This window comes from Pristis pectinata, chromosome 22, assembly GCF_009764475.1.
Source record: "Pristis pectinata isolate sPriPec2 chromosome 22, sPriPec2.1.pri, whole genome shotgun sequence".
Lineage (NCBI taxonomy): Eukaryota > Metazoa > Chordata > Chondrichthyes > Rhinopristiformes > Pristidae > Pristis > Pristis pectinata.
The window spans coordinates 23,602,367-23,617,780 of NC_067426.1; the positions used below are offsets into that span (position 1 = coordinate 23,602,367).

At 41.2% G+C, this 15,414-nt stretch overlaps 1 protein-coding gene across 1 annotated transcript in view; it reads right to left on the minus strand.

The window, feature by feature from the left end:
• Positions 1-15,414, minus strand: part of LOC127581607 (disks large-associated protein 2-like) — a 464,246-nt gene that overhangs the window by 27,840 nt on the left and 420,992 nt on the right. The window contains exons 6-7 of the mRNA XM_052036111.1: positions 14,943-15,163; positions 6,168-6,339 (exon numbers count right to left, since the gene is read on the minus strand). Coding sequence (XP_051892071.1) covers positions 6,168-6,339; positions 14,943-15,163 — 393 coding nt within the window. The remainder of the gene's footprint in view (positions 1-6,167; positions 6,340-14,942; positions 15,164-15,414) is intronic.

A 15,414-nucleotide genomic window follows, 5' to 3' on the forward strand; every position in this document is an offset into this window, starting at 1 on the left:
CCTATTAATGGAGGCAAATTTGTTCCATGTTAGGTTATCTCGTTAAACTTTTAGCAATGTTTCTACTAAATATTTAATGCAGCAAAGCTGGAAATTGTTCTTCTTAACCCAGGCAATTGTCTTTGTAAAATGCATTTAATATTTTTAATTTTGTACCTACCTCCAACCCTCACAAACTCTCCATTCCAACACTTCTCAGGTTAAAGTTCCCAATCACAGTTTGTGAAGTGCTGTAATTGGGATAGTGGATTACACACTAACGTTTCATCTCTAAAATCTGGGTCTAAATCTATTTCTGACTGATAGAATGAGATATTCCGGTGTCTGTTGGTTGTACGAGTTCTATGAAACCCAAGAATCTCCACAAACCTCCAGCAATCTGCTCCAGGCTGCTACTTAATTAGAAATCTTATTTGTGAGACCACAGGAGAAAAGGTTACATGGGAGCCATGGAACTATTCTGCTGAGAGTTGGGTCAAGGGACAAATCTGGGCAGCCACCACTTGAGAGAGGTTATATAATGTGCCTTAAGTATATCTCAGGTAACCCCAGCACAAATGTATGGGGGGAGTCTGCAAGTGCTGACATATTTTCTAGTCATTTTCTACAGATATGTCCATGTGTGTGCTTTACATTTCCTTTAATCTGAGGCAATGTTTAATGTTGAGATTAGGTGCTCAAATGTTCTGCCCAAAGTTTTTTCAGGGGACATCTGCTGGAAGGTTGCCAGAACCTAAAGAGAAAAATGGCCACGTATGCCTTTTCACCAGAGCTTCTGCCATTCTTCTGCTGAAGTTATCCTCCAAGACTAAGATTCACTATCTACTACTATATCAAGCATTGAAAATAGCTTTAATATTACTTTACTTAAATGCTTATCCTTATACTGATAGTTTCAGAAAAATCTGGCTGGATTTAATTTGGGGTTGCGCTTGGAATCAACAGAAGTTTTTATATCTAACTACAGGAAAAAATGTCTTTTGCAAATTTATCACCTGAGGACAACAGCATAATTTGTGAAACTACCAGTTAGATATTGTCTTCCTTGAATCTTGGACAACCAGAAAAACATCATATTATTGGGAGATTCAATAAACTTACAATATGACCTTCATTCCTGTTGCTTCATTGGTAGCAACTTCATGAATATACCTGGTTTTGATTAGATCGTACTACCCAACAATTTTAATGCCAAATCCAGCCCATTTTGAGTCCATGACTACAGTGAAGCCCTCACAAAATAAAAGTTTATCAAATGTGTACAAGAAATAATATGGCCAGCATATACTGTGGAGGTTTAGTGAGATGTGGATAAAAGGTACTTTGCAGGGATGGTCACCTCACAAGTGATTTCTTTCAATGATGAAGATCCATCCATCCAATCGGATGGGTTGAGTTGTTGAGTCTTCATATTTTACAACTTTTTTGAACTCCTGCAAAACACAGCTGACAGCTTCAGAGCTAGATGTGGAGGCGTTGGAGAGGGTGCAGAGGAGATTTACCAGGATGCTGCCTAGATTAGAGCGTATGGAATATGAGGAGAGGCTTAAGGTGCTAGGGCTTTATTCACTGGAAAGGAGGAGGATGAGAGGAGACATGATAGAGGTATATAAAATATTGAGAGGAATAGATAAAGTAGACAGCCAGTGCCTCCTTCCCAGGGCACCAATGCTCAAGACAAGAGGGCATGGCTTTAAGGTTATGGGTGGGAGGTTCAGGGGAGACGTCAGGGGGAGATTTTTCACCTAGAGAGTGGTTGGTGCATGGAATGCACTGCCTGGGGTGGTGGTGGAAGCAGATACATTGGACAGGTTCAAGAGTTTGTTGGATTGGCACATGGAGGAATGTGAGATAGGGGGATATGCGAGAGGTAAGGTTTAGATAGTGTGAGGGTGGTTTGATGGACGGCATAACATGGTGGGCCGAAGGGCCTGTTTTGTGCTGTATGGTTCTATGGTTCTATAGTTCTATGGTTCTAAGTATTATACAGGTTGATTTAGAGTCTTGCAAACTGAGAAATTCACTGAGTTGCCCTGATTGTCGTAGTAGTGGTAATAATGTATTACTAATTGTTTCTAAGCTTGTACTGAGGTCCTTAAGCCTTGGCTGCAGTGTACTTTCTTTGACAGATGGTTGAAATATAAACAGTTCCTGGAATATCCCCAGTCTTTCAAAGAACCCATAATTAGAGATACTTTTGCAACAAAGACTAATGAGCCTTAGTCGAGATTCACTGACAATGCCGACCCAAAAATACATTCAATCTATACACTTCATATAAAAATTAGATACATCTCCTTTCACCCTACATGTTCCTCAGCCTCATAAACCTGACCTGCACCAAGAAGCAACATCCGGATGGCAAATTCTAGGGGGAAATAGAAACATGGGGCTGCTTTGTTCATCACTCAACAAGAATTATCATTGGGCTCAGCACAAATGCATTCACTGCTATAGTACTGAGGTAATAAGTGTTCTTTCTTGTCCACAGATCAAATTCAACAGTCACACACATCACCAGCTGAAAAATGGACCCAATTTTACTAGTTGTGTGCTGTTCTTAATGTAAAAGGTATCATTAATTACAATCACTCCAGCATTCCTGCATCTGAAACAGAGAAAAATACAGGACTGGGAAGAGACAGCATCATTTTCTTCTCTTGTGTGACTTACCAATGATCCTCTCCTGGAAAGAATAGGCAGAAGGATTCTTCAGAAACAGGGAGCAAATTTTACTTTTTGAAATTCATATGTTACCCTATGTGCTGGAAAAGGAGCAAATATTAACTCTGAATTTGTCACTGTGCACTACGCAGTGGAGACTAAAAACATTCCTTCACGTTTCCTCCATTAAAATATTTAGCCCTTTATAACTGTTGTGTGTGCCCAGACAATGTTCTTCGAAATATCTTTTCTGTATTATTTCTAGCTGGGATATGCTGCAATATTTGCAATTTGCCACAGCAAACATTGTTTAACTTAAACAACTGTGATGGTATGTAGCAATTCATCACAACTGAAATGTCTCACAGAGGGAAAAAATGCAGCCGTATTCACTTGAATACCTCACAGGTGGTAATGGGATGAACAATTATTTCCTTTGTTTTGAGAAGCAAAACTTACCCAGACCATAGGTGGAGTCCTACTTTTCTGATATAGTATCATGGGAACTTGAGGTTTAACCTGAACAATGAGGGGATCTTCAGGTTAAACTTCACATTCACCATCAATCTAGTTTAGGGTTCAAATTTTCAACGCATTGACAAAGGCTTAGTATTTATTTGTGGGTTTGGGATCTTTGACAAGGCCAGCCTTTACTCATTGTCTTTACTTGCCCTAGAGATGGAGGCGGTGCAACACTCTTCTGAACTGCTGCAGTCCATGGCAAAGATACTTCCCCTTTGCCCCAGGGTTTAGTCCTGGCACCAGTGAAGGATGGGCAATATATTTCCAAGTCAGGATGGTGTTCGGCTTGGAGGAGGTGGTGATGTTTCTGCTGCTCTTCTCTCGTTGGGAGAGAGAGGTCAAAGGTTTGGGGCTATCAAATAAGTTATGGCAAGTGGCTGCAGTGTATTTGCAGATCATGCAGAATGTATGTATCATTGTGGAGAAAGTAAATGTTTAGTGTGGGGGATAGGGTGCCAAATAAATAGGACGCTATGTTCTGGATTAAACTGAGTTTCTTGGGTATTGTTAGAGTTGTAGTCAACCAGGCAAGTGAAGAAAATTCCATCACACTGCTGAATTGTGTCTCTTAGTTGATGTTAAGGCACTGGAGAGACAGGAGGTGAGTTAACTGCTGCAGGATGCCCAGCCCCTGATCTGCTTCTTGAAGCCACAGCAGTATTTTGGTGAAGTTTCTGGTTAGTGGACACCCCCAAGACATTAACTGGAGCAACACACAAGATGCTGGAGGAATTCAGCGGGTCAGGCAGCATCTATGAAGAAAAATGGACAGTTGACATTTGAGCTCAAGACCCTTCTCTCCATAGTTGCTGCCTGACCTGCTGAGTTCCTCCAAGCATCTTGTGTGACCCCCAAGACGTTGGTGGCAGGGGATCCAGTGATAGTAATGCTGTCAAGGTCAAAGGTAAATGGATAGATTCTCACATTAGATGAAGGTGGTCATTGTCTGGAACTTGTGTGGTGATAAGGATACTTGCCACATATCAGGCCATGCCTGAACATATTGCAGGTCTTGTTACAAACCTACTTCATCACCCGAGGAGTTGTGAATGGAATTTCCCACTTCTGAACTCATAACAGAGGGAAAGTCATTGATGAAGTAGCTGAAGATGATTGGCCTGAGGACACTGCTCTGAGAAACTCCTGCAGTGATGTCCTGGCTGGAATGATTGATCTCCAAAAACCACAACCATCCTTGTGCTGGCTGTGATTTCAGTAAGTGGGCAGTTCTCTGAAGTTTAATTTTAGTCAAATACTGCCTTGACGTCAAAGACAGGCACTCATACATCACCATTGAAACTTAGCTCCAACATCCGTATTTCAACTAAGGCTGTAATAAGATCTGGAGCACAGTGGTCTATGGGATCAAGGAGCAGGTTATTTGCAAGCACCATCTGATAGCACTGACAATGCCACCTCTATCACTTTCCTGATGGACTGCTACATCAGGCAGATTGGATTTGCCTGGCTTTCCATTGACTGGACAAAACTGTGCAACTTCCATATTGCTGGGTAGATATCAGTGTTGTAGCTCTGCTGCAACAACTCAGCTGGAGGCACAGCCAACTTTGAAGCCAAATTCCTCAGCAGTACAGCATAGGTGTTTTCCAGCAGCCTTTGCTAGCTCAATGCACATTTCTTTACACCACGTAGCGTAAATTGAATTGGCTGAAGACTGATTTCTGTGAACTTGGGACCTTCAGGAGGAGGCAGAGATGGATTGTCTCCCTAACGCCTCTGGTTGAAGATGGTTGCAAACACTTCAGCCTTGTTTATGGTCTTCACATATTGGGCTCTGCATCACCGTGGATGGGAATGTTTGAACCTCCTCCATTTATTTTCTAAATAATTGTGTACCACCATTCATGGTTGGTGAGGCAGTACTGCGGAGTTTTTTATCCAATCCATTGCTTGTGGGATCGCTTAACTCTGTTGTAAGCTGCACCTGCTGTTTAATAGGCCTTTTTAATAATCTTGTGTTGTAGCTTCATCTTCAGATCTGCTTCTGTTGTGCTTTGCAGTGCCTTCTACTCCTTGAACCAGGACTGACCCCCTGACTTGATATTAATGGTAGAGTGGGGCATGAGGTTACAGGCAGCGGTGAAATGCTTCAGTGTTGCTGCCAGTCTTGAGTTGTCAAGTCTGTCCTGAATATCTTCAATTCAGCAGGATGGCAATGCCTCTCCATATGACAAAAGATTTCCTTAATAAGAAGACTGAACTTTGCTCTGCAGAAACTGTGCAGGGGTCACCCCTACTGAACCAGCAATTAAGAGATGCATCCACAACAGGTAGGTCACTGAAGGTGAAGCCAAGTTGTCCGATGCCTCACAATGATTCTCTCAGCACCTTCTACAGAACTAAGACTCAGTCAGTATGGACAGCGGTGATGCTACATGTGTACTACTGGTGGTGGGTATTCAAATACCCCATATTGTAATTGGCTTTCAAGTTTACAGTTTCTAACAGCAGCTAAATAAATGTAACCTCAAGCTCCTGGCTACTAGTAGGTGAATCATTTACCGCACAAAGCAAGGCATTTTTACTGCCCCTGCTGTCAATCGTCAGTCTGCCTGAGTAGTGGTGGTCCCTGACTGCTTAACATTAAATTGACTCAGTACTATGCTCAATGATAACAAGACTGACAACATGCCCACAAGAGTTTTAAAAACGTCCACAGGCTGAACTTCAATCAGAAGGAGTTGAACTGTCAGTTTTAGTTGGAATCTCCATTGGATCCTAGAGGTGAAAAGATGCAACGGTAACAAAATAATACAAGAAGTGTCTTTGAATCACCTGTGGCAGCTTGTTATTTCAAATGGTTTAAAGAGGATTTCCTTGATTGTTTAGTTTGGATACCATTAAAAGAAGCATGCATCAAGCTGTTGCAGAACGTACTTTATCCCAAGGTTAGCTCCAGTGTTCAATGGACCTCATTAGCCTGGGATATGTTAATTGCAAAATTTCATACCTGATCTTACCTGATTGTTGGCACTGAGTATTCGACTGTAGCCCTGACTCCTGGATGGAAGTTTAGAGGGAGTACGAAGACTGGACCGGTGTAGGTTATCCAGACTGTAGTTCATTGCAGTTTGTCCTTGCAGATGGGAATGACTGCATACGTATGGGTCAGAACAGTGTTTGCAACTGAACCTATATGGGCAGACAGAAATACATTAACGCTAATGGAGTACATATGCAAAAGCACTGGGGATGTAATTGGTTGATAGCAAATCTGCAGCCTATCTATAGAAAGGAGAATCAGGCACAGTGTAAGAATTGCATGATAGTGAATCTATTGATTCACTATCATGCAATTCTGCACAAATGGCAAATGTCAATTTCACTTAATTTTTGCTGGTTAGAAATGGATTACAATATTTTATGTTATGGTTGTGGTTAATTATTTCTAAAGACATTTTGAATTTGTCTAGTTTATTGATATGGAACAGTAAAAGTTTACATTTATATAGTCCCTTTCATATCAGCAGAATACCTCAAGCACTTTACAGCCAATAAATTGTTTCTGCAAGATTGACATTATTGTTCCAAAGGCAAGTGTGGGCTTTAATACGCACATAAACACCAATAAGATAAATCGCTGGTTAATTTGTTCTGGTGGTGCTGTTTTAGGGACCATTATTTGCAAGGGCACTGGGAGAAGTCTCCAGCTCTTCTACAAATAACTACATAGGTTTAACATTACATTCAAACGACAGTGGCATGGAAATTCATCCTCAGTTGCTTGTGCTAAGCATGCAGTATAGTAGCAGCATACATTGTGCTCTACTTCTGAAATTCAATTTTATTAACATAAGTTGACCATTGCTCAATAATGCTGACTGAGGGTTAGGTAATGGCTTGGACTACTCGCTGGTGTTACATTCTTAAGGGGGAATACATTCTCCATAGCTGTTTCTTACTCCTTACTGATGACCTGTGATCTTTTGGGTAGAAACTGTACTGTTGTTAACATTTTGTCAGGTAGTGTGTTGGGGTGGGATGTATAACTTAGAGAAAATTGTCTGTGATCCAAAAATTTACTTACTAAACAATGTATGTAAAGTGCAGGGGAAACAAATTATGGCAACATCTCCCGGTAAAAGTAGGGAGACCTTTCCAGAAAGAAATGCACTGAGTGAAGGAAACGCGAGATGTAGGAGGTTTAGCCAGTATCTGAGGGGCAAATTTTTCATAAAGTGAATGGTTGGAATCTAGAATGTGCTGTCTGAAGTGGTGGTGGAGGTAGGGACTCTCACAACGTTTAAGAAGCACTTAGATAAGCACTTGAATCGCCAAGGCATAGAAGGCCAGGGACGTAATACAGGAAAATGGGATTAGTATGGATGTAGTAATGGTCAGCATGGACTTGGTGGTTTGAAGGGCCTGTTCTGTCCTGTTTGACTCTATGAATCCTTACATGCAAAAGATCAATTCAGCAGCATAGGCATCTAGCTTGATTGACCTGGGAATTATCCAGTCATCTCTGTGGCTGGCCAAAACATTGTTACCAAATATAGTTAGGTAGAAATTACCATGCATCACATTTGTTATTCAGGCATCAAACGGACAGAGTATACCAACTTAGCAGTGGTATGACCCATGCCCAGTTTGCACAGGTATTTTATCCACTAATGAATAGTTGAGGTCAGGCATGAGGATGCTACCGCCTAAAACTTTCACTTCAAATCACACCCAGTCTTAATCTGGAAATATATCACCACTCTCTTACTCCTTCTGTGTCCAATCCTCCAAGTTAGTTCATTGGTGAGTCCAGGAATGGGGTGAGAGGTCAGATGGGCCAGCATATTCCATTCTTTTGCACTACAAAGCATAGGGACAGAAGTATAGGATGTGGTATGCTACTACTGCTGGCTGGCTCTTCTCTACGGAACAGTGAATTAGCCATCTGCCTCCCCTGCCACAAACTCCATGGCTCAGAACTTCCTGATCCTTAACAATACTTCTGTGATGCCTTGGCACATTTTACTAAGTTAATGGTGCTACATTAATGCAAATTAATGATGACCATATCGAGAGTGTTGCATTGTCCAACAATTGTATCAGCGCCCCCTACTTGTTCCAGTGATGTAAGTGGATGCTAACAACAGCTTCCTAGGCTGCCCAAAGTGGGAAGTGTCACACAATAGAAAAATAAACCAGAATTTGAAAGATCTTGCTTCTGAGTCGGAAAGACGCCTGAAGTTTGAGAGCGTAAATCAGGCTGACACCCCTGGGCAGCATTGAGGGGTTGTTGTTCACCTGGGAGTGTCATCTATCAGAAAAAATATTAAATACAGTTCTGCCAGCTTTCTGGCAGGTATAAAACATTACAAGGTACCATGTAATAGAAGAGCAGTCCTTAGTGTCCTGGCAATTACTTATTCCCAAACTAACATGACTAAAGTAGCAGATTCTCTGATCTATCACACTGCTTGTTTATGGGAACTTACTGCACACAAATTGGTTCCCCCCTTCTCCTATATGACAATGGCAACCACTGTAAAAGGCTTTAGCATCCCCTGAGGCTTGAAAGGGGAGATATAAGTGAGGGATATTTTTTCTTCTGCAGGATGTGTGGGAATGAAAGATGAAACAGACCTTCTCAAGCATGTTGCAGCGGCTTCAGCCTGTGGAGAAAGTGTCAGGTAAAATGTCAGCTGAATGGGCCTATTTCATCTGTACACTTCCTAAAATAACCTTTGCAGATGATTGCTATGTTATTACTGTCACCCTTAAGAACACTTACAATACTGAAATGTCTCTTGAAATGACGGGGCTGGATTCTGTCCAAGCGCATCAGTGCTGCTTATTTTACCAGGGTTCACAGTTGCTCACAGTTTCATTTCAATTGTGTGCAAAAGCAAAACTGAAATTAGAAAACGGATGTGTGATTCTAAATGGAAAAGTATTGGAATTAAAAATCACTTTCTGGCAATTCAACCAACACTGAAATCCCCAGTCTGCCCACTTACAACTGCTCCCTCCAGGTGGCAGCACACAGTAACACACAATGAAGATTAAACAAGAAAATATCTTCCAGAATGAGTGGGAAATAAAGCTGATAAGCTAATGACAGAACAAGTTTCTGACAGTAAGAACAGAAGTGAAATTTAAAATGCCACGGAACTTTCCAGTAGAGAGTGGGATAATCATATGTTGGCACCAAAATGTGGAGAACAGACAGATTTGAGGGAGAGTCCCAGGTTGCAGTGTACTACTTCATCAAAAATTGTCCAGGATATCACTGCCTCTCTGTTTCCAGTTCAATATGTAACAATATTGCTATGTGGTATTTATGAAACTAAACTTCCAACAGTGTTTGCATTTTACTAAACTTCGTTTGTTAAAATTGGGAAACAGAAGTGGGTAGCTATCTATTACCAACGTGCATCCCTGATGGATATATTGGACAGTCTGGCACTTACATTTGCCCACAGTATATCTGTGGACACTGTAGGACCAAAATAACGACTCCCTCTTATAGGGATTGAGGAACTCAGTGAACTTCCTTAATCAAACAGGTCAGAGGATCCTTACTGTGGCATGCAGAGACTGAGTTCTAAATGTGAGGTAGAAGGGACAAATCAATTTCAAATCAGAGACAAGGAAATAAAAAGAGGCAAGAAAGATGACATTAGGACAGATTAAATATAAGACAGAAAAAGAAAAAAATCACATTTTTTAATATTATGAATATCTAATTGTGATGAAAATCTGAAGGTATGACAGGATGTTCACAAGAGCTAATTTTGAAAGCCAGAGAGTTCACCTGGCAGTAGTTAAGACTTTTCACACTTTTACAAACTGCCCTGCCCTTAAAATGACATGCCTCAACTCTCTCTGGTAAGCTTGGTGGATATTTATCAAAATATTTCAGCAACCTCGCGCTATTTTATGTTGAGGCTCCTGGCAAGGCATTGGTACTTGGATACAAGAAACTGCAGATGCTGGAATCTGGAGTAACAACATGCTTGAGGAACTCAGTGGGTCGAGCAGTATCTGTGGGAGGAAAGAAACTGATGCAGGGTTTTGACCCGAAACATCGACACTTTCCTCCCACAGGTGCTGCTCGACCCGCTGAGTTCCTCCAGCACATTGTTTGTTGCACCATTATTGAGAGTTCAGAGAGGAAAGTGCCAACATGTACAAAGGCAGTATGATTTCCCCATTTAGTTGTGGATGTGCTGCCAGTGGAAGATGATGTTCAATTTACTTTGCAATGGCAGTGAGCGTTGATACCCTCATTATTACTTTTACTTCAAAATCTGGGTCAAGTAGTAAGCCTTTTCCATTCACATCAATGTGAATCATGGTATATAAGTCAAGGTGTTCTGGCACCTTTCACAGTTAAGGTGGCAGCTGCAATGATAACTTTAAAAAAAGTCACATTCTTTATGGAACTATCACTGACCTGAGACGTGATATTTGCAGTCTATGAATGTTCTGCATTAGGGACAGCTGGATGTGTGATCATTTCCTTATCATCTACCAGCACTGAGGCTTCCTAATCTTATCACGTATGAGATGGAATAGAAGGGGAAAGGCTGCCTCTGTGCATCATGTGGGAGAAACAGAGAACAGCATCTTTAAGGCACATTGCCTTCTGGCAGGTCGCAGAGTGACTGGCAGAAGCTGAAGGCAAGAGTTTAGGCGATGTTTGCGTGCAGAATGGCAGAGTGTGGGTCAGACTGTTGGCGTGGAAAGGTGTACGGTGTGAAGAGAATGCTCCTATTGCCAATAATCTCTGCACTAGAGCAGACCAAATGCCACTCTGAAAGAAGATATACAACAGTAACTATATTTTGATTTCAATAAAATATCAGTCCTGTGCTTTCAACATCAGGAACTTGTTGGGTGAGGGAAAATGTTAAACTGTTACCAGAAATATTTCATATTTTTTAGTGGATATTGCAGTTCTGAGGCAGAGAGCGGTCAAGTGCTGGGTAAAGGGACAGTTCATTGTTTTGCTTCAGTGGTAGATCAGAGTTCACAACCATCTGTTGAAATGCAACAGAGTGTTATTGACTGCTCTCAAAACATACAGCTGCATGGCATCTCTGAATGCTCATGCAAAGTTATTGGCAGTTTTGTACTACTATGTATACCATAACCACAATCTGAAAAGATTATGATCCAGGCTCATTTTATCTGGGACTTTTGTATTTGCCAAAGATGGGAAATTAATATCATTTGTATCTAACCTGAATACAAGTTTAGGTCTCAAAGGTGATAATAAACTCGTAAATATTTACTAATTTAAAGGAAATTATATTGGTTACTATGGAATGTCAGCTTGTAAATTTGAGTAGAACAGCAAAAATGAAAATTGCAAGCATCTGCTGGGAAGCTTTTACTTATGCAATTAATCATCACAGTGAAAGTTATGACATCTCTATTTGGCTGCTATTTATTTAAATTTTCCCACATTGGTTCTGTATTCCTGGATGATTTTCCACAATAAAAATGACATGTGACTGTGCATCGTTATGCTTCATTTAGTAATTTGAAACCCATACCCAATGAAAGTTCTGAATAAGTGCATTGTTATGCTTGATACTCTCTTGGATTCAGCTTCGAGTAATTCCACCCCCCCACCCCCTCAACATGCAAAGCATCCCTCCAATCAGGTGTTTACAGCTACTGCCCAATAACCAGCCTCATAATATCATGATCTAAAGCTTCACGAAGAAATCTACTTGAAAAACCGGGAAATCTTTGACCATTAATAGCCACAGAATTATGTTTATTGGGAGCAGATTATCATTAAGCCTCGTCCTACCTTTATCAGTTCATTGATGCAAAACAGCTTTCAGGACAACAGGGAGAAGCCCATTCACCCAAACCCTCCTGCCAACTCCCACCTCCAGCTCCAGATAAAGGACAACTGTGCAGAGCCAGCAAAGATAAAATACAAGGGCCGGGTTTACGCTTGATGTGCCAATAGTATCAGTGCAATCAGTCAACCAGAGCAGAAGATCATGTTCAGACATTAAATCCAATAGCACTTGTTTTTCATGTGCCAATCATACATAAAAGTGATTTAACTCAGGTCAGCTTGTGCTAGTGATCATTTCTTGGTGAGATTTTGTCCATTGGGAAATTGGTTCAGGGCTTTTCACATTTAATTTACCTTAAGGCATCTGACCTTTTCCCATGTCACTCAAGTACCTAATGACAATTGCACATTGCATTTCCCCTCACTTAAGATTTTGGGTGCTCTCACAAGAGAATTAGGAGCATACTGTGTTGAAGTTGCCAGTGAGATATGTGCTCGTCTCAGTTTCTAGTGCTCAGGATATTTGAAAGCTCATCTTTGATTGTGCCATTACAACTTTTTTATATATTACATAAAAAAGGGTAGGCATGGTAGTGTAGCGATTAGCGTAACACTTTACAGCGCCAGCGACCCGGGTTCAAATCTGGCCACTGTCTGTAAGGAGTTTGTACGTTCTCCCCGTGTCTGTGTGGGTTTCCTCCGGGTGCTCCGGTTTCTTTGCACATTCCAAAGACGTACAGGTTAGGAAGTTGTGGACATGCTATGTTGGCGCCGGAAGCGTGGTGACACTTGCAGGCTGCCCCCCAAATCACTACATAAAAAGATGCATTTCACTGTGTGTTTCGATGTACATGTGACTAATAAAGATATCTCATCTTACATGTCAGGGCTATGATCTCTTTATTGTAGATCGACTTGCATCTTGTAGTGGTATGGCATGTGTGTAATGAGACTCAGTCAGGGCAGAGCATTATATGGGGAGGTGGTCACACACAGAGGAGAGTGCAGTGCCTTCTCCTATGGTTTCCCTCACTTCCCTGGCAGGCTACCTAGCTGACTGCGGTTACCTGGGAAGAGCTGCTTTAAGACTTAACATCCTTCGAAGTAGATTCAGCTCCCATTGCGAACCACACAGGTCCCATTTTAGCACATGATTCTGGGTGGATACAACCAGAGAGCTGTTTTAAACACATGCATCTTATATTCTTTGTGCCTTGCCTACTTTTTTACAAGGGATTTGCTTAGTCCACCAAAAAGGGGTGAAAATCTAGTTTCTAGGCAAAGAATTTTAAACATGAATTATACCAAACACACTGCTGTATTTTTCTCATGTTCTTTGACAAGGGTTTTAGATTCAATCCTCTCAAATCAGGGTCTACCTACAAACTATCCATATCCCCAATAACTAAACATGAGAATTTGCTGATTGTTCTGGTATGAAAAGGATCTTGAAAATTGTGTTATTTTTATTGTGCAAATTTTATTCAGGTGCCCCAAAGGGTGGCATGGTAGCGTAGCGGTTAGCGCGATGTTATTACAGCGCCAGCGATCAGGGTTCAATTCCCGTCGCTGTCTGTAAGGAGTTTGTACATTCTCCCATGTCTGCGTGGGTTTCCACCGGGTGCTCTGGTTTCCTCCCACATTCTAAAGACGTACGAGTAGGTTAATTTGGGGTTTAAAATGGGCGGTGTGGACTCATTGGGCCGGAAGGGCCTGTACCACGCTGTAAAATAAAATTTAAAAAAATTTAACAGTTAGGATCTCATCTCCAGGGTCTACCTAGCTAGTTTGTAGGTAGACCCTGATATGAGAGGGTTGAATCCTGACCTCAGGTGCTGTCCGCGTGGAGTTTGTGTATTCTCTTTGCAACCACATGGATTTCCTCCAGGTCCTCTGGTTTCTTCCCACATCATAGACATTCACGGCAAGGTTAATTGGTTACTTTAAATTACCCCTTAGCTCAGGTTAATGCCAAAGAAGGATCAAAGGAGAGTTGATGGGCATGCGCTATTGAGAATAAGTTATAGGGATACAAGAAATTAAGGAGAGAGGGGAGCTAATAAGGACCCATGGACTGAATGGCCTCCTTTGTATAGCTTTAGTATAATATACTGGCCTCTAGTAGGCATGTCTAAGAAAATTCTCACTAATAGGTACTTAATTTGTGAGGAGACTGACGTGTACACAAATGAAATTAATTTTTCAGTACACATTTTACGATTTCAGATCAGGTAAAGAAAAGAACATGGCTATTCATCATGATTATTTTTGGCCATTTTCAGCTCCATTAATAATAAATTGCTACAATTTCAATTTTAATTATACCAAAGAATATAATGAGAAGAAAATATAACAGGAAAGTAAACAATTACATTCTACTAAATACCCCACAGTGCAGGTTCAAAGAAGATTATATTTTTGTGATTACTTAAAGAATTTTAGTGAAAACCTTTGATGAAATCTAATAGGCACAATTTGATGCTCCTTATGGCTACAATTTCTCAAAGAATTAACTGACAGTTGCCACTATATGGCTATTCAACTCCCGGAAGCATCTCAACTGACAAAATTCTGTTCCTATCAGCATTCACGAATCCACACAGCAAAGGTTACTGTATAATAATCTGGAGTGCAAACCCTAGTGACATTTCCTCTCTGTGTAACCCAGGGAGGTGCTGAGTTAAATGGAAACCACTATTGCTGCTCCCCAGTCACTTCAGCTGACTCTGACTTCCCAAACAAAAGTAATAGATATATCACCTATTTATCTACATTATAGATAGATATAAATAGCATCATCTGCATTCCTATCAGGTTCGCTTCTAGAACACTGGACGGAAAACTTCCATGATGCACGTCAGTTTTTAAGCTGTCTGTGTTGTAGGTCTTTGAAATAAATATGATGAAACCAAAAGGAACAAAATGGCACAAGGCAGCGTAGACATGTTTATCTCAACAGCAGGCTGTGTGATCTTACTTTGAACGGCTTGTCTCACTGCCACTTCCTACAGCGACTGATTTCAGGTAGCTCTCGTGCTGAGCAGCTCCCTTTGGTGACATCTTTGGGCTTGCATCTGAGTCTCCACTTTCGTCATCCCCCATTGCTTTGATGTAGCTGCCACTGCGCATACGCCGACAAGGGATTTCCCCATCCTTGTTCACTCCTGGGTAACCACTACTCCATTCATCCTGAGGCACCTGGGCAGCCAAAATAAAATGAAACAGAAGAAGGGGTTACATCAACTGTTGCATGATTGAAACAGTAATCCGTAGGGGGCATTACAGCCTGTTCTACCCACAGCATTTTTGACAAATATTATGTTACTTTGTGATATGTCATTCTGGATGGTAGTCGATGAGTTCACTGACTTGTATGGCTTCATGCAATGCTACTTTTTAATAACACGTATGAGCTAAGTGTTTGGTTTCATGACATGAACTGGAGCAGA